Source organism: Melanotaenia boesemani, chromosome 17 (genome assembly GCF_017639745.1).
Source record: "Melanotaenia boesemani isolate fMelBoe1 chromosome 17, fMelBoe1.pri, whole genome shotgun sequence".
In the NCBI taxonomy this organism is placed as follows: Eukaryota; Metazoa; Chordata; class Actinopteri; order Atheriniformes; family Melanotaeniidae; genus Melanotaenia; species Melanotaenia boesemani.
In genome coordinates, this window is record NC_055698.1 from 25141598 (window position 1) to 25168207 (window position 26610).

At 38.2% G+C, this 26610-nt stretch overlaps 1 protein-coding gene across 2 annotated transcripts in view; it reads right to left on the reverse strand.

Annotated features, from left to right (window-relative positions):
* Positions 1-1216: 1216 nt before the first annotated feature.
* The window catches only part of LOC121657073 (zinc fingers and homeoboxes protein 2-like), a 146331-nt gene continuing 120937 nt past the window's right edge, over positions 1217-26610 (reverse strand). For both annotated transcript variants that reach the window (XM_042012439.1, XM_042012438.1), the window contains 3 exons: positions 18893-22155; positions 14839-15022; positions 1217-3988 (listed from right to left, as the gene is read on the reverse strand). In XM_042012439.1, the coding sequence (XP_041868373.1) occupies positions 14842-15022; positions 18893-21822 (3111 nt within the window). In that variant the 5' untranslated portion in view covers positions 21823-22155 and the 3' untranslated portion in view covers positions 1217-3988; positions 14839-14841. The remainder of the gene's footprint in view (positions 3989-14838; positions 15023-18892; positions 22156-26610) is intronic.

Genomic DNA, 26610 nt, shown 5'->3' on the forward strand with positions numbered 1-26610 from the left:
GCAAATACATTCAATCATTCATCAGAAAAATATTCAATCTAAACTATGCACTTGCAAAAATAAAACTCTCTTTGAATGCTTTCTAAGGCTGAGCGTCCACCAGGAGGCCCTCGCTGCAGCGCCGCTGTTTTGTTCAGGTTTTTGCAGAAGGACGTGCAGCAGTACAGCAAAGGAGAGCTCTTGGTGATGCTAAAGTTTATAAAACCACGAACACTTTAATCAGCAAAAGAAAATCACTTTTATTGACTCATACCGGCATTTGGAGCTGTGCACGAAGCTCCAGACTGCCGCTGAGCAATGACCCAGTGGACGGAGTTGAAAACCCTCCCCCCCAGTTGTTGAGGCCAGCCCTGGTTTGCATTTGTAAATACAGTATTTCAGATATATGTAATCTTATCTTTAAATCTGACCAGGACACTACAGCGGCAGAAGCAATACATAAAGAAGCTCATATTCTTTTTTTTTTTTTTTCTCTTTTTACTATTATTCTTTTTTTGTCGGAATGGAACTAGTTTCAACTAAGCCTACCAAGCCAACATGTAGTTATGTATCGAATAAAAGGCTATTTATCTTTTTTTGTTTACTTTTATTACAGGTGTGTATGATGGTGTGCAGGACGACAAAGAGAAAAAAGAACAAAGGTGGAAACAGAAAAAGGAAGAACAAGAACAAGACAAGATAGGGACAAAGAAAAGGTGAAAAGTAAGACAAAGTGAAAGAACATGAAAGAACAAGGAAAGAGAATAAAGTGTGATTCAGGCAGCATGATTCTGGATTGTGGGTTTTTGCTGTCGAGTTTGTGTGTTGTGTGATCGTTACCATTAAATCCATCTGCATTTGCCACCATTTGGGCAGTTTCTTAACTGCTTTTGTTGTTGTTGTTGTTTATCTCATGTTGTTCCTTCACGGTTTTCAACAAAGATTCACGACAGTCACTTGGTCATACAAGCATGTTCGTTGGAACAAGAAGTGCAGATTGGCTTAAGTTTCTTTTTCTTTTTTTTTTCCTTTGCTTTTCTTCAAAAAAAGGGTTCCAGACAGAGTGGCTACAATAATAATAATAATAATAATAATAATAATAATGATAATAATAATAATAATAATAATAATAATAATAGCACTTGACATTACTTCAGCACAGTAAAATAAAAAAAGAAAACAAAATCCAAAGGTGCTTTTCTGTGTTTTGTTCTTTTAAATCTGATTTGATGTGAAGTGAAGCCCCCCTCTTCCTCCATCCTTCCCTTCCTCCTCCTCCTCCTCATCTTCCTCCCACCTCTTCTCCTCTCACCAGGGGAGTGGCGGGCGGAAGTCCAGTGCTGGTTAGACGAAGAAGAAGTGATTGAAGTATTGCCAACTGGTCTGTGTCTTTTTCGTTTCTGTAGTGGTTCCACTCAGCTTCAGTACAAAAAGACGAGAAGGAGAGATGGGAAAAGAAAGAGGAGAAGAAAAAAAAAGGGATGTTGCACGCATACCGCTGCTGGCACCATGATTGTTTAAAAGTCCATCAACAACAACAACAATAAAAACAACAACAAACAAACAAAAAAGAAATGGTAAAAGAGCCGAGAAAGGGGTTAAAAAAAAAAGAAGGAGGGTTCTGGGGGGACGAATTGCTCCCATTTTACAAAATGTAACAAGATTTTTCCGCAAAATTTTACAAATCTGTATCAATGCAGGAAAACCAAACAAACAAACATATATATCCTATTTACAAGAAGAAGAAGAAGAAGAAGAAGAAGAAGAAGAAGAACCCTTTTTTTTTTAAAGTGTAGTGAGAATGCAGCAGATCCCAGCTTTGGCACTCGGCGTTTTTGTTTTTTTTTTCTTGTTTGTTTGTTTGTTTTAAATCCACCCTGTCTGTTGATTGGTCGGTGTGTAGTCACACTGCTGCAGGCACACATTCAGTACTCCGGCTCACCTTCCTCCTCATCCTCACATCTCCATGGCAACACAGGTCATGCACAACATCACCTCAGTCACGTCTGGTGGTCCATCCATCCGTCAAGTTCACGACATGCCAATTCCCCAGTTTCACCGATTCCACCAGACTAACTTTAAGGTAAAAGTTTGAGGGGCTTTTAAGGGTCTTATTGTAAAGTGCAGATCATCAGTTAGGTTGGTTATTAAAGGCAAAGTATAGAAAAAAAAAAACAACAACAGATTATTCAGGTCCAGGATGATTAAAAAAAGCAACACTTTCTTTAGAAGGGAAGGCAAGAAAGATTAAAATCTGCTTGTTAATTAATAAAACTTCCACTTAAAGGGAATGTTTGAGCTCTTAAAAGGAAAATTAAATATTGCTACAAAATCAAATAGGGAAGCTGCCTAAGCCTTAACATGTCAAACCTTTTCTTTCAAGTGTAGCTCAAGAGTTAAATATCAAATGAACTGCAGTTGTTAAGCAAATTTAGTGAACTGGTTTGTAAAGATAAAGGTGAAGTTTTGAATTGCTGACGTTTAAATAGATATTTTCATGTGCAAATAGCAAATGTGCATACAAATAGGGAATGTAAATGCACCGTATTCATTTATAATTTAAAATGACTGACAGATATGTGCTACACAGCTCTCCATTGGCACCAGGATGCTCATAAAAATGCATGTTAGGATACTGAAAGAGCTTCTGCTTGAAGAGAAGTTGAGAAATTTGATATTTTTGATAATTAATGATGCTGTCTGCATGGAATGTCATTTGTGAAATTGTGGAAAAAATATAAAGTAATATGACTTTCACGATAGATCTAAATTAATACTTTGAGATGAGTCAGTATCACTTAAGTTAAAATTATACATTAGAAAAACGTCGTAATTATGAGATAAATCAGAATCTTGATAGGACTCGAACCGCTCTTGCCTGGGTGAAAGTATGAATTTGCATATGAATTATCCCACCATGCCAACAGATGTCAACTTTGAAATTCTGGTCTGATGTCACAAAGTTTTGTTGCAGAAATTCAACAAAAAGTAGATTTTTACATGCCAGTAAAGCCATGTCATCAACTAATACACAACTCACTAAAGTAAACAACTATAAGGATTTTTATCAGTTTTATGACAGAACTATTTAACCTAACTTTAAGAAGTCATTAAAGTTAAATTTCACAGATTTAGGGTTGGATTTAGAATAAAAAGATGATTGAGGAAGGTTTGAGAAAGACAAATAGAAGGGATAATTTTTTTAACTTTTTGTACCTGACAATACATCAGATACAAAAAAATCTTATGCACTTTGACAAAAAGGAAACCATTAACTGTTCCCACCCAGTTAGATGTTCAAATGACAGCATTTTCCTGACCGCCTAAATAAGATTCAGCCATGGTTCTACTTCTCTAAAGGGAAATATGAACTTAAACCTGATAAAGTAAAACAGTAAATGCCTCAGAAAGAAGCTTCAGCACAATGATTATCTGCCACATCTTTGATCACTATGATTGTTTACAGCATTTTTCAAATCAGCCTCTCATTTAAAAGCTGCACCTCTTGGTAGTGTCTATGCACAGAGCCTTGCCTCTGCATATCCAGGGTGTGGCCTTGCTCCTACTTTGTTTTGTAATATTCACATCGCTGTGTGAACTCAAAGCTGAAGGGAGGGAAAGTGTAATTATCTTCAGGGATCGTGACCCTGAATTTCTCTTTGCACTCAGATTTCAATTTAGGTGCATGTTTGCTCATCTCTAAAATAAAATCTGCCTCCTCAGAGACCTCATCTTATTTAAACTCACTCTTTTGTTGCAATCGTTGGGGGCATTTCATGTCTAGAACAATGACGACAGTACCAACAACGTGACAAAGGAGGTTGCCGTGCATGACCTTGGATGCGACAATCAATAGCTAAAAACTGGTAAAAAAAAAAAAGAAAAAGAAAAAAATACAATATCTGTTAATTAAAAAAACTCTTTTTTTCTGTTGTTCCATTCTTCATTTTCTTTCCTCCTGTATGTTTCCAGCAGCAGTGACGGTGATGGCGGCAAATCCGATTCGCACCTAAAATCAACAGATGGGGAAGAGACAAAGAAAAGGAGAGGGGGGATGGAGAGGAAAATGAACTTAAAACTGTCAAACATTTTTGAACATAATAGAAATATCAGACTGACATGAACTCTGATCATTTTTTACTAAAAAACAAGGAACAACAAAACAAAACCGAGCAAACAAACAGTAACAAAAATCAGGAGAGAAGGGATTAAAAAGCAATTGTTGTGCCGGTAGCCGATGATCTGGTGCTGTTCTTAACTGGGACATGTTGTGAAATAAAGGCCGATCTGACCAGCCGGCACACTCCCCCCTAATCCATGTAAGAGGGAAAGTGTATTTAAAATTGCATTTTGTGTGGAAGTTATTTAAAAAGCCCTACAGTCGCTGTGATTATAGAAACACATTAAAAAGACATAGATTGGTTGTCGTTAAAAACACGTTACAACAAAATCCAGTATCTTCATATTGCTTTTACTAGGATAATGTACAGAATGATATTTGATTTTAAGAGCATATTAAATGTTATTTTACTAATAGCACACATTTCTAAAGCTTTTGTGATATTATTTTTGGTTTTATTTACATTTTCTGTCTCAAATTATCTACTTTGGATCCTGTCTTTTTAAAAGAACTTAAAAAACACCTGTCTGCTCTGATTGGTTAGCTTTGGCAGCAAGAAAGGTCCCTTTCCTTTAAGAAATTCCATCCAAAATGCAGAAGCTATGCAAATGTGTTATTATGTGACAGAAAAAAAGCCTGCAATCAGAAATCTATTCAGGAGCAACAGTATTTACCTTCAATAAAAAGCATGGAACACAAAAAGAAAATAAAAAGAGGAGATTCCCAAATATGTAAAAGGTCATTTAAACCATCTGAACATAACTGCTTTTTTTTAACTTTGCAAATGGAAGAAAGAAATTTGAGATTTGATGCTTTCTAAAGTGCTACCATTTATTTATACTGCCGATGCCAACAGAGCTCATTTAAAGTGGCAGTGATTATTTATTTTTATGTTAAAAATACATCAAAGGACATTTTTTCACACTGTCAAAGTTTATTTATGATCCACAAACTTTCTTAGAAAAATTTAAATCTTTCTCTTGACATTAAATAATGCTGCCGTTTTGGTAAACACTATCTCCCTGGTTCACGGGCCGTTTATGCTAAACGCGTAAGACAGATACGCAGACAAGACGAACAGTTTTGTCCATCTCCTGCGTTGGTTATATGTGTAATTAGGAGCTTAGCCCTCTGTTGCTTCACGCAGAAAATAGAGCAATACCGGAATTCGGGGGGGGCAATGCTCAGCAGAAGAGCTGACATGTGACCAGAAAAAAAGATGAGGAACAGGTAAATGGTCTGCACTTATATACTTATCCAAAGTGCTTTACATATACGTCACATTCACCCATTCACACACTGATGGCGGAAGCTGCCATGCAAGGCGCCGGCAACCCTTGGGCTGCAGGACGGCCACTCTACCCACTGAGCCATGCCGCCCCATGAAAACAAAAGCAACAACTGTAGAAATTGTGCAAGCTTAACAATGACTTAACAACAATGGCAACATAAAAGACACATGGAAGTATGAGGACAGCGACTTAACATATAAATAGATGGTACCTCTTCTGTTCAGCTGCTAACCTGTTTATTCAGTCATGCAACTGGTCACTATGGCTAACAAGAGCTGATAATCCGATACGACTGGTGGAAGTTGTGCTTCATCAGCTTCATATACACAAACAGCAGATGGAGCTGCGTTTTGGAAGTCTACATCCTGTCTGGATTATTGGAACACCTACCAAAGGGCTAATGATCAAATGGACTAGTAGGCAGTTTAGCTTCAGCTGCATGATGTCACTCAAAGGGACTTGTCAATAAAGAGGTACAAAATGGCATCAAGACAAACATTATAACTCAAAAGAGATGCAGAATTGCCACAAAGGAGGGATATATGAGGATGCATATAAACAAAAAAATAACTTTAAAAGTTGGACGAAACAGTTCCATCTTTGAAGAAACTAATGATCTTACTGTTGTTTTTAGGGATTTGTGCTCAGGATCAACCAATTTACAAGGTTTTAAAATATGTTACCAAGAAAAATAATAATTATTTAAGATCAACTTTCTTTTTTCCAGTGAGCTAACCGAGAAAGTTCTTTTCTTTTCATTGTTTTTCTATTTTTTTAAGCTGAATATGTCAAACTCCAATCATATTAAAAAATAAATACCCCACAAATTCATGCATTACCCCAGCTGCAGCTCTGACATTGGACTATTTTCTCCTGAAAAAGTGTGCCGATATTAATGGAAAACATCTGTGTTATGCTGATCATTGTCCTTTCTGATACAGAACAGCAGATAACAATAAAAAAAAAAAAATTCTGTAACACCTTTTTTATTAAAATATATCAAATTCTAATTACAAGGAGTGTGCGTCCTTTACAAAGGCTGTTGCAACACATTCTACTTTTATAAACTGATTATCTTTCCGCCATATGAATACACTACTTTGACAATACAGTTCAGAGCACAGTAGGAAATAATACAGATTTGATTAACATCGGGACTGTTGCTGCTTCAGGTAATAAGGCCCCTATAATTTGAATCTCTCTTCAAATCTTATATTACTGGAAAGAATTGTTACAAAAATTCCTTTTATATTAAAACTGATGGCACAAATCTATTAAAAAATAATGATTTTTAATCTTAATACACGTGGAAACAGGTAATTTTTGTGTCTGGTGCCTCTGTGTTTTACTTCATAATGATAACGGGGGGAGAAACACTGCAGCATTTTGGCAATTAAGCCTTCATCTATAAGCTATGCTGTTGATAAGTTATTATGGGACGCTGTGCTGTGCTCTGCTGATTAAATGACGCCTTGAGCTGCTGTGATTAGTGAGACAGGACAATGGATGGTGCACTTACACACACACATAAGCTGGGACATCGCACCACATCAATTTTCACTCCAGGGAATTTCTCCATAAATTGTTATGGCTCTCTAATATAATAATTTTTTATCACTTGTTCTTGGGGTCATCGTACCACTGAGATATATGTATATATATATATATATATATATCATCGCCTCTCGTTCATTTCATCCTGTGGGACTTCCAGATCCAGACGGACAAAATGGTAAAGGCAAACCAGCCGGACATTGTGGTGATGGACAAACAGCAGAGGAAAGCCATTGTGGTTGACATCGCAATACCAAGCGACTGCAACATCAGGAAAAAGGAACATGAGAAACTGGAGAAATAACAAGGCCTGAAAGAAGAACTTGAGAAGGCCTGGAAAGTGAAGGCAACAGTTGTGCCCGTGGTCATGGGAGCACTCGGGACAGTAACCCCCAAACTAAGAGAGATCCCAGGACAAACCCCAGACATCTCAGAGATGTCCTAGGAACAGCAAAGATACTGCGCAGAACCCTCAAGCTCCCAGGCCTCTGGTAGAGGACCCGAGCTTGGATGGATGAGACCGCCCACAGAGGGTGAGGGGACAAAATTTTTTTTATATATATATTTATATATATATAAATTACGAAATATATGACTGATGGAGAAAAAATAAAGTAAAAATAAAAACAGCAAAATTTTGATGAGAGGTAAATAAAATACACAACATATATGTTCACTGTTATGCTGAAGATTCCTGACTTAACTAAAATAATGTTTCTGAAATTACAAGCCTATGTTTGAGACATCACAGCCTGGATAACCTCTTTTTTATTATTATAAAACTGAAGACACTGCTTTTTAAATTTAAAACTACTACTAAACTCCTTCCATCCTCTCTTCTCTGAGCCCTCTCTAGCCAGTAAAAGTCTGTCAAATGTTGAGTCTTGGTTTATTTCTTGCTCTGCCACTTTCTCTCTTTCTTTTCCTCACTTCCTCTAATAACGTCTTCTTTCTTTGCTGAATCCACAATGGTACACATTTAAAACAGCCAGTATGTTGATATCCAGTTGCTAGCGTGTGACACAGCACCTTAAAGCAAAACACAGACGTCACATGATGGCCAGGGCTAGAACAAAAAGTTGTGCGATTTCTCAGCACCTGGATGCTGCAAGGCAAGAAATGCTTCGGGAATGTGCATAATGACTGTCAGTGTGCCATCTAAACAACTGATACACACAGAGTTCGCCTTAAAATTCGGAGAAAGATTCACATTAAAACTGAGTGGAGGTCTGTTCATGGTCCTTAAATTTTCTGGGCTTAAAATTGGTCTTTGGCTATCAGGCCTGACCTTTGTGAAACCAGCTCCAAACCTTAGTACATTGCACACATATAGGTATAATGTTCACAGTTTATGAACTTTGCTTCTTTGTGTGTTTTTGTGTTGGCAATATTTTTTTATTAATTAGTTTCTGCTTTTTTTAGTTGCTTTTAACCCTAAAAAGTGCTTCAAAAGTGTTATTTAAACAGTCAAACCTGAACACCCAGTAACTGAAGAGATCGATATTCACTACTGGAGATGGGATGGGAACTCCTTAAGTAAGAAAAACACCTTTAACTCCAAAGTTTCCATGTTACTTTGAAGACAAAGAGCAAAAAAAAAAAAAAAAAAAGGTTTGGACAAGAAGACACTCTTACTGATGAAAAGCACGAGCTGTTCCAAGCAACTGAACCTGCTGCTTCTCCAAAAAGTAACCACGTGGTTACAGATGCATGAATTAAAAGACAGAATTACCTCCCAAAACCTAAACAGGAATCCACTGACATGAAATTAATGTTAGGGCTATAAAAGACAGTTAAAAAAGTTGCAACAAGTTTTTGCAATTACTAGGCGATGAAAGAGGTTGAGAAAGTTAATGGTGTGGAAATAAAATATGCAAAGAATTAAAAATTATACCTGTAATTTATCAGTCTGAGTAAATGCATCTAAAACTTTCCTCAATATTAATAATGTTTAATTAAGCCTTTCTTCTTTTTATTTTTTATTTTTAATGGAGGGACATATTTCCTTTTTGAGGAAGGAAGCACCACATGAATAAATTTCAGCATTCTGGTATGACTTCTATCTGGAGCAAATTTTCGCATCAGCAGTGTTTGGTGGATTCCTGTAATCCACCTGCCACAGTTGGCATTCTGCGAGTCAAACTGATCCTGAAAGCGGACTTCAGCCTCAAATAAAAACTGGCACCTGAACTGAGAAGCTGCAGCCAAACTGCTTGAGTTTAGATAGCAGCTCATGTACATTTATCATTCTGCTCATGAATTGAATCACGACTGCCACGACATCTCCCCCAGCTCCTCTGATAAAACTACAATAAGATGAAGTTTTTTATGCATGTTTCACTTTGCTGCTACTGGTGATATTTACTGGAAAATGTCACAATTTGGCTGAACATGCATTAAGACATTAAAGTTTGATCCTATAATTTCTGTAGAAATATCCTGTTTGTAAATATATGATGGTGTGTGTGCTGTCCTTCAGTCTGACGTGAATGTTTGTGCAGAGGGGTGGAGGAGTTTGTGAGGCAGCTTGAGGAGATGGATTTGTCCTGCTGTTTTGTAGCAAATTAAACTACTCATCTGCCTGAATAAGACTTGAAATTATGCACCATTTTAGACAGGGTCACTTCACGAGAGAGGTGAGTCATCAAATAGATGTGCATTGTATTCTCAGGTTAACAGGCTCATCTTTTGCATTTTTTGCAGCAAAACCCAAAATGGTAATGGTTTAAAACAGCAGCAACAAACCAACCAAATCCACTTTTTCATATTATGTCTGGGGCAGCTTTCCCATGAAATGTTAGATGTGATTGTTAGTCAGTGGACAAAGCTGTCAAGAAGTCCTCAGAAGTCCACTGAGTTATTAGAAACAGGGATCCGAGTTAAGTTAAATGAAAAATGTACCTGATATAACTGCATCAGACTGTGGCCTTTTGTAGATATAGTTAAGTTTATATGAAAAAGTACAGAATGTCTTTCAATCTGGTTAAAATAACCATTCATCATAAAGATCCATAATAACTAAAGAGAACTACCAAGAATTTTGTGTTTTTTCCAAATGTGTGACAAACTGTACCCAATAAAAAGTTTTTGGTGTTTGGTGTTCATTACAACGAAGCTACATTACCACACTTCTGCCCCTCAGAGACACCATGCATCACCTTACCTTCACATTTACAGCATGCACTGCGATCCATTAGAGCAGTGTTGCCAAACTTTTTTCTGTTAGACCCCCTTTTTATTGGCAAAAATAATGCCAAGTCCCCCCCATCCCACTATCACATGCACCCCGATGCTTATGTCGAAATATGTTGAAATGTGCCACAAAATAGTCTTTTGTTTATTGGCTGATACTTCATTTATTGCAGTTAAAGTCATGTCAGTGGCAAAAGGAATTATCAATTCTTCTGCTATAGTGTGAGGTGTTTTAAACCAGGGAACTCTCTGCAAATTATTTCAGGTGAGTTGAGCTTTGAATGAGACAGATGCTGCTTTAGTAACACTACTCTATATGATAGTATATGATAGTTGACTGTCATTTATTTCTAAAGTAATCAGCAGGATTGTCTGTGTTCAGGATGTGAAGTCCCAAGGTGGTGCTGTAACTTGTTTGGCTTCATTATATCAGATGCTGATATTTTGAGACATACAACACACTGTGGTCTCACTTCATTATCCACCATTACCATTACTCGGTCAAGCTTAGGGCAAGATATGCCTCATCCTTTTTCCTTTTTTTTTTTTTGGTAGTTTAAATGTCTGTTGTTGAGTCATCAACATTTGTCCATTGGTACTTGGACAAATTTAAACATGATTTGCAAGCAGTGCAAAAACTATGAGTTTTATTTAGCCTAGCTAATTTAAAATTTGATGTCTTTTTTTTTAGCTTTACTTAAAAACTGGATTTTATCAGAATAAAAAGAGAAATTAGAATTAATCTGATATGAAATATTTGGATTTCATATCAAGCTACACTGTGGGTGCGGGTAGGCTTCACTTTACTTTAGATATTAATTCATAAAGGACAGTCAGACAAGATTTTTTAACCAGCACAGCTCTATAGGCGTTGCCTCTCAAACCCCCCTCTACCAAGGTTACCTTTTTCTTGTTTTATTTTTTGAGTGAAGAATTAACAGTGAATGGGACTGAAATCTGTCTTTATAAATTATAGCTTGACCGTTTTGACCTAACTCATGTTTAACAGCATTTCAGTTTTGTTAGAGAAAAAAAATTAGACAGCAGTCTATTTATCTTTTCAAAAGAAGAAATATTTTCACTCATTCCAACATTAATAACCTGAAAATGCAAACAAAAACTAGACCCCCGATTTGAAGTGTGTAAACAGAAGATACAGTAGCTTGCAAAACTGTTCACCACTCTTGGCATTTTTCCTATGTTGTTGCTTTACAACCTGGAATTAAAATTAATATTTGGGATGTTTTTATCATTCAGTTTACACAACATGCGAGCAACCTTGAAGATGCAAATTGCTTGATTTTGTGAGGCAAGCAAGAAATGATAAAAACTTGTGTGGTTTGTGTGCCTAACTATTCATCATCCTTAATGCCAGTACTTTGTAGAGCTACCTTTTGCAGCAATTACAGCTGCAAGTCTCTTTGGATATGTTTCTTTGAGCTTGGCACCTCTAACCTCTGGGATTTTCGCCCATTTACTCAAAGCAAAGCTGCTCCAGTTCTTTCAGGCTGGATGGGTTCTGCTGGTGCAATCTTTAAGTAATGGTCTGGATCATTCCAACACATTTAACCACTTGAGAGTTATTTTTTTTGTGTGTGTTTTGGTGGATGAACCTCTCCAAGCAGGGCTGTTGTAAGGCCATATTCTTTTTATTTTGTGACGATTGAGTTAATGGTACTCTGTGGAATTTTCAAGGTTTTGGACATAGACAGAGAACTTTGTCCCTGACCTGTTTAGAGAGCTCCTCGGCCTTCATAGCCGTTTGATATGAGAACATCTTTTCATTTACTGAGGCTGTATGATACTTGGATTGCATACAGGTGAAATTTAATTAATTAAAGGGGTAGTGCACCCTAAAATTTGTTTTCTTGAGCTTTAAATAACAGAGTATTGATTAATTGTGCTGAAAACCACCTATACTGTTGATAAAAATTAGTAATTTTTTCGTTTCTTTAAAAAACAGGATTTTGAGGGTAAATAATGGCTCATAACCAACCCTACAGGGTAAACCAGGTTTTGTTTGTCGTAATGTAGAGCCATGCTTGAAATAAGGACGCATGATAACATCATCTTGTCATCGATGATGTCTAAAAAACTTTAAAATTCAATCAGGATCAGATAAAAACTCAGCTCTGACTTGCAGGTAGGTAATTTGAGTAAGTCGCATTTGGCCTGGTTGTGGCTAGTTTTAAGATTATTACTGGGGAGGATCACCCCAGCTTATCAAATAGAATAGAAGTCTACATATCTCCCTTTAAAATGTTATGTTATTTTATGTTTTAATTTAATATTGTTCTTTTCATAAGTAACTGTAAATTTGGGTCATTGGGATAATACAGAAATTAGTAATATGTCAGATTCTCTGTTTACAAAACATGGTCAAATATTGGTATTGGCACTGGTAATCAAAACGAGTTAGAAAGTATCAGTCTGCAGATATATTGGAAAAATGCAATATCATTCACCCCAAGTGTTAGCTGGTACATATATATATATATATATATATATATATATATATAATGAAGTTAAATGAAGTTCCTTTGAATTCATCTGAGGGTGGAAAAAGGAGCAGAAATCCTTCTAAAATACCTCTGACATCAAGTGTTTCATTTGCAAAAATACATTCTTTCTTTTGGCTTTTAAGAGCGCTGCATATTGATTATTGATTTTAGCTGTCAGGTGCTGATTTTAAAAGCTTTAAAGTAGTGACAATCGTCCAAAACTGACAATGTAAGAAGTTCTGTTTTCACCTGCTTTCCACAACTGAGGAAATCATTTAAACAGATTGTATTTTTGATAAGCAAAAGGTAGGTAGAGACATTAAGACATTCAATCTTCTGTCAGAACAGACAGTGGATGGAACACGAAGCAGACTCTGTCATCACTCTTTGCCCTAGGCGGAGCTTTTTATCTATCAAACTTTGCCACACCAGGGGGTCTGCTGCTATTTTCGGCCTCCAATAAGGTTTTTTTTTTCCCTTTAATTTTCCTGAACTTAGTGTTTGTTACTGAGGAGTTGCAGCCAAAACTCAATCAGCTCCACACACACAGAAAGTGACTGGCTGGGGTACATTTGTTTGTTGCCTGGGATTGAGATGTTGGCTTCAACTCTAACAGAGTGGGGAGTGGAGGAGGGACACTGGGGACCAAAGAGGGCCTCATCAAGTCAAATCAGTTCTGGGTGGAAAAACCTGCAGCTACACATTCATTTTTACAGAAAATCTGTAGATACAGAGAGCGTAGCTTTTTTTTTTCAGATAACAGCATGAAAACAGTGTGATGGAGTGAAAGGTGTGTCTGGTAGTGATGACCTCACAGTGAAATGTCAACCAAACCTGCCGCTCCCTGCAGCTGTTTGGAGCTTTATAGAAAATTTCATCTTGCTATGGCTGCAGAAGGCAGATGTTTTTTAAATTAGAAACATTAAACAGGGCCACTGAGGGCTGTTTATTGAGAAGCATACAGAAAACAGGTACAGTTGGATAGATGCTGGTAAACACAATGGAGCAATTATCAACTAAAGAGCCAAATTTCTTTCCCAGGCATTACTTAGACAGGGAAAAAATAGCAAAAAAGTGTAACTGTTGGACGAAGATAATCATGTTTGATTAATTTGCTCCATAACTTCAGATTTCTGACATGTGTCATATCAATGCTCATGTTAAACTACTGATTTAATTTTCTTTGCAGAAGCTGGCTCTTTTTTTATTTTTTTAATAATGTGGTTCTTTTAGTCACAGAAGAATCTATTTTTAAAAAATATTCCAACAGATTGTCATTGCATCATGTCCACTGTGCAGTTACAGCCATCATATAAATTCAGTGCAAACTACATTGTGTGAGAGACACATGATGACCTGGCTACAATATTGTGTATGTAAGCTGCTGATTTCTGCTGAAATGTGGCAGCAACACACATACAACATGAAAAATGTCATGCATGTATTAATGTGCTTGCATTAGAAGTTGCAACTCTTTCTGTCTCTCCTTCTGTGCAGAGTTCTTTGTGCGGTCATAATAGGAACTACAGTCCACATAATACAGATTTCTGATGCCAGATTTGCTTCTTTGAATTTAAAAAGCTACATTTAGCTTGTTTGACTTTAATCTAGCCCGTTTAGGTTTGTTTCAGCCACTGTTACATTAATCAGCACTTAATACTATGGTGCTGTTAGCTGTTTCCTAACCTATTTAACCTAAGTTGGGGTGGCCAACTATGTGTGTGTTTTTTTTTATTTTTGACAAAGGATAGATGTTTCAAAACACTGCTGTATAGTAGATTTTAATGACCCAATTATTCACTTGGGGGGCCTGGTTTCAAAAGTTTGTGTTTTTAAGCTTCCAAAAATGCTGGTTCCATGTGAACAAAACATTCAGATGATAAATACATGGTGGATACACCTGAACTCGTCTACAAGCAGACATGACCTTAATTTTAACAATCACATAGCTTGTGTACAGTCCAAGCCTTGTGGACCCCATGCTCTTTGGGAGACCCTCTTGGGGATTTAGGGACTAGCTATATTACAGTTGGAGGTTTAATCAAATACACTGGCCTTTAAACTCAAACTAAGTATTTTTTGTAGAACTCAGGGGCTTTATCACTTCTCAGAGAACCTGAGAAAACCAGAACAAGAGTAGCTGTGAGTTTTGTTAACCAAACATACGTCAGATGCAAGAAAACATCCAACAAACTCTCACCGTTTATCCAGTCAGTCTTCCAGATGTGTCCTCTGCCATCTTCCTCTCTCTGTCCAGAAGCAGGTCTCGCCCTCTCCTTAAATGTCCGTCCTCCAGCCAGCTTCCGAAGACCTCCTGCGCTCCTCCCAAGACTCCCCCGTTCTGTCCCCCGTTCTTCAGCTCCGCCACGCTCTGCTGCCTCAGTCTGTTTGACCAGTTTTAACAGCACAGTTACAGTCACATCACTGACTCACATCAAGCTACTGAATCACTGCTGGACACCACCGATGAGTCCCACATGATGAATGTTTATGTGTTTATGCACCATCAGTGGGTGTTGTGGAGCAGACATTGATTAATGGTTTCCTGCTTTATTTGGACATCCTCTTCCTTTTGGATGTTCACGAAAATAAACATTCTTTTAAAACAGAATGTGAATGATAGTTAAGAATAAGATGTTAACTCAAGTCTAAACATACATATGTGATATCTGTGACATTTAAAGTATATCCAGCAGAAGTTGTCACTACTGAGTCAGTGTTATGTTTTCACATTGATCAGCCATAACATTAAAACTACTGACAGAAATGCTGCTTATTTAATTTAGTTGGGGAAACCTGCATCCTGACACTCATGTGAATGTTGTTTTTTTTTATTATTTTTAGTCCTATTTGAAATGAATTCATAGATCCATTATGATCTAACTTGACAATCAACTTCTTGCTCAGCTAAATACCAGGTGCAATAATTTTTTAGAAGGGCTAAATTATGGAATAACATTACTTATGTAGCAAACAAGTGCCCTAAGGTAGAAAGTTTTAAGAGATGTTTAAAAGATAATTTGGTTGCTGATGTATATTCTTTAATATATGCATGTATTTATACAAACATTGCTCTTTTTGTACAATTTGCATGTTTAATTTTAAATTGCCTAGCATAGGATATGTACCCCGATGTCTCCATGCACAGAACCGTGGGACTGGTTCTTTTTTTGTAGGGAAACCAGCATCCTGTTTACAGTAGTTCAGAAGTGGCCGTATTTATTTATTTTTTTATTTCTATTTATTTTTTTATTTTTGCAGAATATCTGATGAGTATTTGGTCTTTTTAACTTTTCACCAAGTCGTATCCTCGGCTGCAGCAGCAGCTTGTAATCAGTGGACAGAAAGGAAATAAACCAGCAGATTTTCACCCTCCTTTTCCCGGTTTCTTAGGCAGTGCAATGATAAATGCTTCACAGAGAACAGTAGACTTCTGCAGAAACTCTTCCAGGTGATGTGCTCCTGGCTGACCATAGTTTGGATATAAAGAAAATATTATTATGGATATAGAAAATGTTATTGGCTGCATCTGCAACAAGTACTGGATTTTAAATGAAATCGTACTGACCTGAATAACACTTGTGCAAAAGAAAACATCTCTTTCCTCGACAAGATTGTGACTCTTTGTGCTCTGATTAACATAAGTCCCAGTGTTCTATCATTCAGAACATTAAGGGCTGTTCACTCTTTTCAGAGGTTTAAGAGTGGAACTGACATCAGATCAGGTAAAGTTTTTTGGTATATTTTATTGTTCTAGAAATACTTCATCATATTTTTTCTTGCTTTCAAGTTTATATAACACGTGGCTGTCACTGTGATGTAAACTGGAACAAATGTATTTTACATTAGGAAATTAAAAAAAGATCACTAATCCCTCATTCCAATCTTCTCAGTTTTCTTTACCAGTGTTCTGCCATAGTTGAGTGTGTGTGTGCGTGTTTTTTTTTTAATTGTTTATAAAATCAGCAGCAGCCAGAATGATTTTAATGTGCTGTCAGTGCAGATTCATGCCGTGGTGTTTTGTACGGAGTCTGAAATCGCAGCTGACTCGTGGGAAGAATAAAACGCTTCCCCAAATTATTGTGTGGATATTGCTTTTCAACCTAATGGCTGTATTATCTGGCCAAACATGTCCCAAGCTGCTTGACGGAAAGGGAGACTAAATAAAGTCCTGTATATTCCTAGGTTAATGTCTTGAAAACAATGTTAATATGGCAACAATAACATAACAGTTTAAACCCATGAAGGGGAAGGAGGAAATTTATTTTGGGTCACAAGAAAAAGTGCCAGTGGATAGAAAATCTGAAACTACCATGAGAGCACTTAAATAAACACTGACTACACAAAATACTGGGGAGAAGTGAAACTGAAACTAAATTTTGGCCAGTATAATTAAATTTTTATTGACTTTTCTAATGAACTGTTGTCTTTTCTATAGTTTCATCTGTGTAATAAAGTGTTCATACTGATATATGTGGATTACGTTATACAGCAATCATGACACCACATCACTTGTTTGGGGTTTAATTATATGATTCTCAGCTAGCTGTATCAAATAATTCAAATAAGTTAAAAGTAAGTACAACTACAACAAAGTTTAAATGCTAAATTATCAGTCCTGCCTCCCTTTCTACTGTACTTTGCCTCAGTCACAAAGGTTAGTAACTATAGAAACTGAAGTCATGGCAAAGGTGGATGCCAACTACAGTACATTTATGTGTTTAAACAGGTTTTTAAAAAAAAAAAAAAAAAATCTGCTTAGCAAGTTTATCATCAGGCGACAACTTCCTGATTCACTAAATTTTAACTTCAAAGAGGAAAAGATTACTCTGACAACGTATTCTACAGGCTGTGAGTTTGATAGAAACGACAATGGAATAATCAGGTTAGTTTACAACTTCTAACAGGACCGTTTTAACTTTTCTCTGAAGAAATCAGGTTGCCCTAGCTGCAGCATCCTCAGCTACAATTAGCTTAAACACACGGGGGTTGTGTTATCATTGATGCTGAGCTGGAGCCAATTATAACCAATTAAAATCTGCATCTGCTGCAGACTCATTTGAAGTGGTACTCATTTAAACACTTTCACTTTACACTCAGTCAGATGTTAGCAATAGCTAGTAAGAGATATGATTGTTTAAATTTGATGGATCAAAAATATTTACTATATCGGAGTGTAAAAATAGGATGGGATATATTTGTCTTGTTTTCATTGTGGGAAAAATGTTGAAATCAAATCCTACTCGCTGAATTTCTTCTATTTGGATATAATGATTTCTATTCAAATATGTTAATAAAGTAGGTTAAAGCGAAAAGATAATTATCAGATCATATTGGTGAAGCAGTGCTAAAAAAGCAAAAGCCAAACATGGAGATGGTAAACATATTTTTTATGTGTTATATGAAAGTAACATCAAATGTATTTGACCATAATAGCATCCAACTTCTGAGGGTTAAAGGCTCCTCCTAACATTTACAGGTTTTATGAAGGCATGTCATCATCCTCTTGAAATGATATCCTAAGTCATTTATTATGTTTTTCTAAAACAAAAACTAATTTCTTTTCAGTATTTGGTTCACTTTTTAGTGCTTTTAGAAAAACTTAAAAAATAATTGCTTATGTTATTATTTTAAGAGGTTGACGATGGATGAAGAAACCGGACTCTTTCATGTAACCTAGTGTTGTGAAGAAATATCTAACCCCAAGATGGCAGTTTATCACAATGTTTCTCAACTGGGTGTTGCTACTCTAAGGCAGTGGTTCCTAACCTGGGGTCCCACAAGAGCACAGGGGGTCCCTGAGGCTTTGAACATTCACAGTCATTGTGATTAATGTCCACACACTTGCCCTATTTTAAGAAAGAAAAAAGTAAGTCTATATATGTTGTTAATTTACCTTTGGCTTAATAGAAGGACAGGACTCAGCCAGAATAGATTATTTATAGTGAGAATCTCACTTCTGAAAGTATAAAACCCAGCATGGTTTTAACGCAGGATGGGGAAGAGGTTTCATGGCTTTTTAGTATTTGCATGAAGGGGGTCCTCAAGGAAAATAGGTTGGGAACCACTGCTCTAAGGTATCATATAAAAAGAGTTAACTATGAGTAGTCTAGGTGTAACAGAGTGTGTGTAACAATGAGAGGATGTATACCGACACAAGGACAAATAAAAAAATCATTAAATGTGACAGAGAGACCCATCAACAAACAGTCAAACAAAATACATGAAAAACTCAAAAACTTTGATTCAAGTACCTGCCAGCAAACCGCTCTTGGAGCTCAGCATGCTGTTGACTCTTTGAACGCTGGTCCATCAGCCAGCCCAATTCAACATCCAGCACCTTACTGTTGTTTTTTACAGCTCCTTCCTGGCAGCGCTGGATGATGCTGGATGGAGTATTTTCAGGGGAACACACAGGCTGCCCCTGCCCTCCATTCATTCCATTGTTGTGAAAAAGTTCTGTCAGTTCCATGCTGCTGCTCTGCAGCCTTGTGTCTGTGAACCAGCGGGCGAGTTCGGAGCGTCCCGTCCGACCCTCCAGTTGGCTAAACTCCTCAGGGGAAGGCCACCGTGTTTGAGCAAAATCGTCCTTGAGGAGTGCCAGGGATCGGCTATCTGGAGGCACTGAGCAGGAATTCAGGTTGGGGATGGAGGGTGAAATGATGTTTGGGGCAATAATGGAGAGGCTGTGCAAAGGTGGAGGAGGGCTTTTTAGATTACCCACACTGGTACTTGTTTTGTGAATCCCATTTAGTTGTATAGTCTGAAGCTGCTGTTGCTGATGTAATGATTTCCCAGTAATGCCAGCAATACCACCGATACCCATCTTCTTGGTACCCATGGAGTTGAGAAGGGCTTGTTCCAGGTTGTCACGCAGTGCACGGCGCTCCACAAACCAGCTGTTGATTTCCTGATGAGACAGGCCAGTAGTGGCAGTCAGATTGTCCACATCACTATGTGTGGGGAAGCTATTTCGCAAAAAATTCTCCTCTAAGATCTTCAGCTGTTTTGCTGTTTTTCCTTTCATTCTTTCTAGCAAAGGGAACTGGGTCAGCACAGAAGACTTGTGGAGAAAATCTGGTTTTCGTGGTGCTGGTGTCTCCCCGCCATCAAGATCTATAATACCGTTGTTGTGGGTATCCTGGGACCATTTACCATTGGCTTCTGCAAGAGGACTGGCAACCTTGTCTCCTTTCGGGTAACTGGCTTTCAGCTCCATTCCTTGCTGTTCCTTAGGGAAGCCCTGAATCTGGGAAGAGGCTTTAGCTGGAGTGCGAATGGACTGAATAATAGTTGGCCTCCGTATTTGTGAGTTAATGAGCGGAGGGGAGTTCGGCAGATTTGAATCAGCAGCTGGCAAAGTGTGGGTATTAGCTTGCTTTTCTTTGGAAAAGATGTGAGGAGTACGAGGAACAAGTAAAGCGTTTTTAAATGGTGGTGCGAAGATAGGTGGAGGAGCTATCATTGGCCTTGTTAAGGACTCAGGAAACATCATGGAGGGCAGAGACACCAATGGTTTTGTTTTATGGTTTCCTGTTGTGGAGAGATTTTTCCCTTTGGATGACATAGATGGCGATGAAGACGATGGAGGTGGTGGTGGCATTAAAGGCACAGCAACTGATGGCCTCTTCATCTCTGCATTAACCAGAGGAGCTGCTACAGGTCTCTTCATCTCCACAGGAACAGGAGGTGGAGCCATTGGAAGGCGGTCTTTCTGAGGAGGAGGTGGTGGAGGAGGAGCCATTAGGACCTTGTCTTTAGGGTCACCAGAATGGGGGGCAACAGCCATGATGGGTCGCTTCAATTCTGGGCTGAATACTGACGTTAGGTGTGTTGTCAGGGATCGTTTAAGGGAGTGGCTGGAACCATGAGAGACTCCAGAAGTAGAGTTTGAGGTGACAACATTTAACCCATTGGATACACTCGTTCGAATGCGACCCGGATGCTCGACTGTTGTGTGGACAACGGGCTGCTTTGAAGCTTTGGTAGATGACTGAGAGATAGGGCTTGTAGGCAAGATGGTGAACGTGTGATGGGCAGGAGGAATAGAACCATTGAACATTTTCTTCCTGGCTTCCTCCACCTCCTCCGGGGACCAGGTGATGCCTTGCTTCAGCCGCTGGGTGGTGAACCAGACTTTGATCTGTTCCTCAGGGTGCTTGGAAGCAGCTGTAAGCCATGAAAGCTCAGCATGTGTTGGGTAAGGAAACTTATTAAATGAAGTGATCAGTGTCAGGTTGTCATCTAAAGATGGGTTATATTTGGTGGTGTTCAAGGGAACGGCTATTTTTGGTACAGAGTTAAAGTTGGGTGGGCGCTGGAGCATTGGGGTGACGTGGGAGAGCCCTTGGAGGATGGTAGGTTCAGGGAATATGACTGTTCCATTGATGTTCACTGCTGTGATTTGATCCTTCTGGATGAAGCCGTTCAGCTGGTTTTTCAGTTCAGTCCCTCCACAGAGCGACTGTACATGACCTGGGGTTTTTACCGTGGTAGATATGCAAGGTGAAAACACAGAGCTGCTGTCACTTTCACTTTGTTCATTTGTCATTTCGCATTGAGCTGAATTGTCTATGCCTTCGATTGTCTGTTCTAAGATAGTCTGATTGTTCATTTTTATCCTCTTAAACTTGAAGTTCGTCTCACCTGGGTGTTGGGTCTCATTGTGCTCTGTGAGCGAGTCAAACTTCTTGGTGTTGAAGTTACACACAGCACAGAGATACAGAGGATTCAGAATGACATTAGGGTGGCTGGAGTCCACATGTTCCTTAAAGTCATTCAGGTTCTGCGTCAAAAACGGGCAGTATTTGCACTCGTAGCCCCTTGGCTGCTTTTTCTGGGAAACCTGGTCAGATTTCATTCCTTCCTTTTCTTTCACCTCTACTGCTTCTGCACTTTTAAAGATCGGGGATTGATCCCCTTTACCGGTCTGCTCTTCTTGTTCTAATGGCTCAAAGTTTTGTTTTTCCACTTGTTTTGGAAACGTCTCTGGGTCTGGATTCACTAGAATCTCTTGCTGCATTTTTTCTGTTGGTTCAGATGAACCTGATCGTTCTTTTTCTGCCACAGTGTTGCCGCCCAGTGTTTCTATGTCCATCACCTCCTCTGGTTCATCTTGTTCTTCAGGCAGGTCGCTGATGACCTGGACCATGCGAGGGTTGGAGGACTTCCTACGACTGGACATGATGGCTGCTGCTGGTGGCGGTGGTGATAATGGGGGTGCTGGTGTTGCTGTCTGAATAGACGATATTGTGGTTTTTGGCTGCTGCTGCTGGTGGCCGAGGACGTCAGCGTGTCGGTTTTCAAGCAAACCTTACTGGGGTGGATTGTAGTTGATGGCTGTGGATACTGGCAGGTGAGTGGAGGTGGAGTCTCCAGCATGCAAGAGGGAGGGCGAGAACCGGCTGACGGTGCAGGCCCAGGACCGGCTGTGCAGTGGCGTCTCCCGCTCACTGGCAGCGTCAGCTACCGACCAGGGCGTCATGGGAGGGCATCACAGACAGCAGCGGCGCTCAAGCTGCAGATAAGAACAAAGATTATTTGTTATTACAGTTTGCATCAGGGATGTTGCCACTACAATAGAAAAGCTTCTACATTAGACAAATTGTTTTGAAGATATTGTATCATAATGTGCACTGGTTGCTTCAAATGCTTTTCCAGAAAGTGGAAGTTGAGGTAATAAATAGTTTCTAACATAATTATTGTGTTTTTAACCTCTATTATAGACAAATGAGTCTCACTGAGATGAAAGAGTACAATGAGAGTTGTAACATACTACGTTTATAGACATTTAACAAATGCATAGGAAGTTTATAGTAAATTAAAGAGTGAAATATCTTAATAAATTATTATTAAAACCAAAAAAATCAAAAGTTAGTAAAAACAATAATTATAATAATAATAATAAAATCTCTATATATCGTATAAAATTACTTTAAGATTCAGCTTTTGTTTGAAGCTATTCTGAAATTGTTTCCATGCAGAAGAAGCAGCATAATAAAAATTCAAGCCTTGTGACAGTAAACATTTAAAGAAAACATAATCAAACCAGATTTCTCACAAAGAAAAAAGAACTCTGAGTTAATCTGCTTCATCAGAGCTGCAGAGCAGCTTAATAACGTCTCAGAAAGCAAATAAGCCATTTTTATCCAAACTTAAACAATTGGAGAAGCTGTGGAGGTGATTCATGTGTAGCTTTTAATATGATAAGGAACCTTTTACACAGTGTGGCTGTCTGGTCATGACCTGATAACGCAACCAAAAATTGAAAAATGAAATTTAAACATAACCTGATTGATGCTTTCTATTTTTAGACTAACACCAGTATCAGTTTTTATGACAATAAACAACAACAAATATAAAGAAAATGTATTACTATTTGGAATTTTGGTTAGATACAGGTGAGTTTTTAATGGTTAAAAAATAAAAAACAACAACTTTGAAACCAGTTTATTAAACCTAAACTTATTTGCCAACATGGAGTTTCTATCAGTCCACAGACTTGACCTGCAGAGCTTCAGTCAGGTGTGTATAATTCAGAGACTGACAGTACATATGTTATTTAAGCTGATTATCAAACTACAGAAGAATTTGTAATTTTATAAGCTTTGATTTGAGGGTATTTACATATTTACATCCAAATTGGAGGATTAAACTCTTTAATATGTAGACATCTCTTTTTAAGGGGCTCAGATGTAACAGGTTAACTGAATCAAAGCTTTTTATTGACAAGTCTCAGATGTGTTTTCGTATTTTATCATCAGTTCAGCAGGTTCAGATAGAAGCAGCCAAGAAGACGGATTGGTGCTTACAGGATGGAAAGAAAATGACCCAAAACATACTGCAAAAGCAACCCAGTGGTTTTTCTGAGGATGAGAAGTGTAATGTTCTGCAGTCAGTCATCTGATCTCAACCTGATTGAGCGTTGTTTCACTTGTCAGCAAAACTAAAGGATAAAGACGCACAAAGAACAAGTCATCTGCAGTGAAGGCCCTGCTAAGCTATGTGAGAAGTATTTGAGACGTATATCTGGGGGAGAAAGTCAGAAAAACAAGCAGTTACTAAAGTTACCGTCCATAAAACATGGCAACACCATCTGAGGCAGAGCTAATTTATTTGTAACAGCTCGTTAAATGTGGGAGCTTTCAGCGCTGATTAGCAACATGACTTTCCCTTTCCTCTAAGGTCTGAACCAGATTTTAGTGTCTGTGTTAGTTTATATATAACAGAAGCTATGTCAGGTTGAGCGTAATCAGATAATGGCAAATGGCAAAGCTAGAAAGGCGGGAGTTAAAAATGAAGCCAGTCCAGCTGACGACTGACACGAAGAAGCTATTCTTTAAAAATAAATAAATAAATAAAATAAAAATGAGGGTGCCACTTAATCAGGACACTCTGTTCCAGGGCAATCACATGTAAATGCAATAAATTTTAAGAGTCCACAGAAAGTACAAAAGACAAAAGTCTCCAAACTCCAAACCCCATTAAAAAGACATTAGGTGTCTTTCATAGATCCGAGCAAAGACAACTTCATAGGATAATTACCCTGTAATCATGTAATAAGAGAGACTCAGTGATGAGATCTCTTGACAGCTATCATCCACACAATGGAACAGAGACAGTGAGGTAAAAACAGATGGGGAGGGAACGAAGAGGAGGGAGGAATAGGTATATAGGGATGGATAAATATGGGAGGAATGTAGGGGGTGGGGGCTATGGAGTAAATATACATGGATAAATAGCAAAACCTGGAAAACATGGAAATAAAGAGAAAGAAAAATAAGAAAAGTGATAAAAACTAGAATGAGAGATTGTGCCATGGGAGCGCAGGGATAAGTGAAAAGAAAGAAGGAAGAGTCTAAAAACTTCTGAGTTAATAAAGGAGAACAGGCACAAAGCAGATGAGGTTGTAACTAGGCCATGGCCTGGCAAACGGAGAGAACACAGGGAAAGAATGGAAACGAAGACGGGTGAGAAAAGGGAAGTACATAAACAGAAAGAGAGCGAGAGAAAAGAGTGCTGGAGTTTTTCAAGACGCCGATATGTAGAACGAGTAAGAGACTGAAGACAGGAGGAAATTTAACTGATAAAATTAGGTTTTGGTGTGTTTTCTATCAGTAAAGTTCAAGCTTTGAAAAGGTGCCCTAATCAGCAGGGGGGCGAGGGGTGGGTAAACATCCAATTGCCAGAAAAAAAAAGGAAACTGGGTATTTCAATGCTTAATTAGTAGTGGGCAAGCTGTTAATTTATCCCACGTGTCACTTAATGTTGAACATGTTTCATGCTTTCGCAGTCTTGATCAGCTTCTCATCGTCTGCTCCGGAGGGATATTTTATAGCTGCTGAGTATCCACAGCTTAGTCTGAATTGGTGCATTGTGCAATGAGACTGAACTAATCCCATCTTATTATAAATCTCATGCATTTACATTGCTGCTTACTTCCTACTTCAACTAATAAGATTTCTTCATACGGCAATCATAAAAATACAAGTGGTTCTGACTAGAGGTGGACAATTAGATGTTTAACTGATTGACAGAAAGCTGCTTCAGATGTCAGGACTTCATTTTTTTATAAGAAAACTAAACAACAAGATCAGTTGATTCAGCTGACCTGAGGATAAATATGGGAACCAACCCAAAGAGAGAAAATAGATGCTGGCAGCAACATTGTATGACCAGATACAGATCTTTATTTATTTATTTTTTACTGCTTTAGAGCAAATATTTTCCAAATTCCTGCAGCAATACAATATGAGAGGCAACAGTAATGGTAGCAAGCACGGGGCAAAGAGCAAGGGAGGAAGTGTGCAGCTTTAATAGACTGCCCGGATTGGACGTGTATAGTTGATATGTAGCATGAAATGTTTGAGGCAGATCACATGGATGCAGCACAACAGCTCCAATTGTCTGCCTGTACTAGCTCGCAGGCGTTGCTTCATTTCTTCACAACCACTACTTAAAGCAGCTTAGCACTGATGTTACATGGACGCATGATGTTATTTTCCAAAATGATGGTATAAAATACAAAGATTAAATATCAAACCTCATTATTGCATCTTAAATACGATCCTATAAACTGGCTATGAGTTGCTGTATATGTAAATTTATTTTGTGTTTAATTCCTTCCACAGACAGTGGAAATCCAGGGAATATGTTACATTTCAAATGAAACTGTCATACATAACTCCTAATTAAGAACACTCATGATTAAATATTTTAACCAGCACTGCCCCCATCAAGAAGACTACCTTGTTTAAGCATAAATTATTTAGATAATGCAGGTTGCATGGTGGTGTGGTGGTTAGCACCTCAGCCTCAAAGCAAGAAGGTCACAGGTTTGAGTCTTGGTTGGGAGAAGGTTCAAACAGTGGCCCTTCTTTGTGGAGTTTGCATGTTCTCCCCCACGACCCTGAACTGGAATGTGAAAGTGGTATAAAAGAATGAATGAATAATTAAATCATACAAAATGATAAATTATATTAAAATGATATATTACCTATACAACGTTCCTACTTGTGTCTTGTAGGCAATTACTGAGAACTGGTTGTGTTTGGTTAATAGCCTGTATAACAACAACAGTAATAATAATAATACATTAAAAACAGCTGAAAAGTGGAAATACAGCAGACAAACAGAAGAACTGAAAATGGGTTAAACATTGTATGCTTCAATTAAGTGCATGTGAGACCTTAAACTAATGAAAAACACGTGACCCGAGGGTACTCTCTCATTGATTTTGTAATGATCCTCTATGCGATGCAACGCTCTGCGTTCTTGGCCAGTCAGCATTGTTTTAACTTCTTTATTTATCCAGTAGGACTGGTCCTACACCTGTCAATCAAAATCACATCCCTAGTGCCCAAGTGTGAATGTGACGATGCTAAGCGGGTGACGTGTGACCAACCGATGGGAGCAGACAAAACTGAGTAAAAAGCGGCAGCTTCGTGGGAAATGAAAGAACATTTGGCAATTT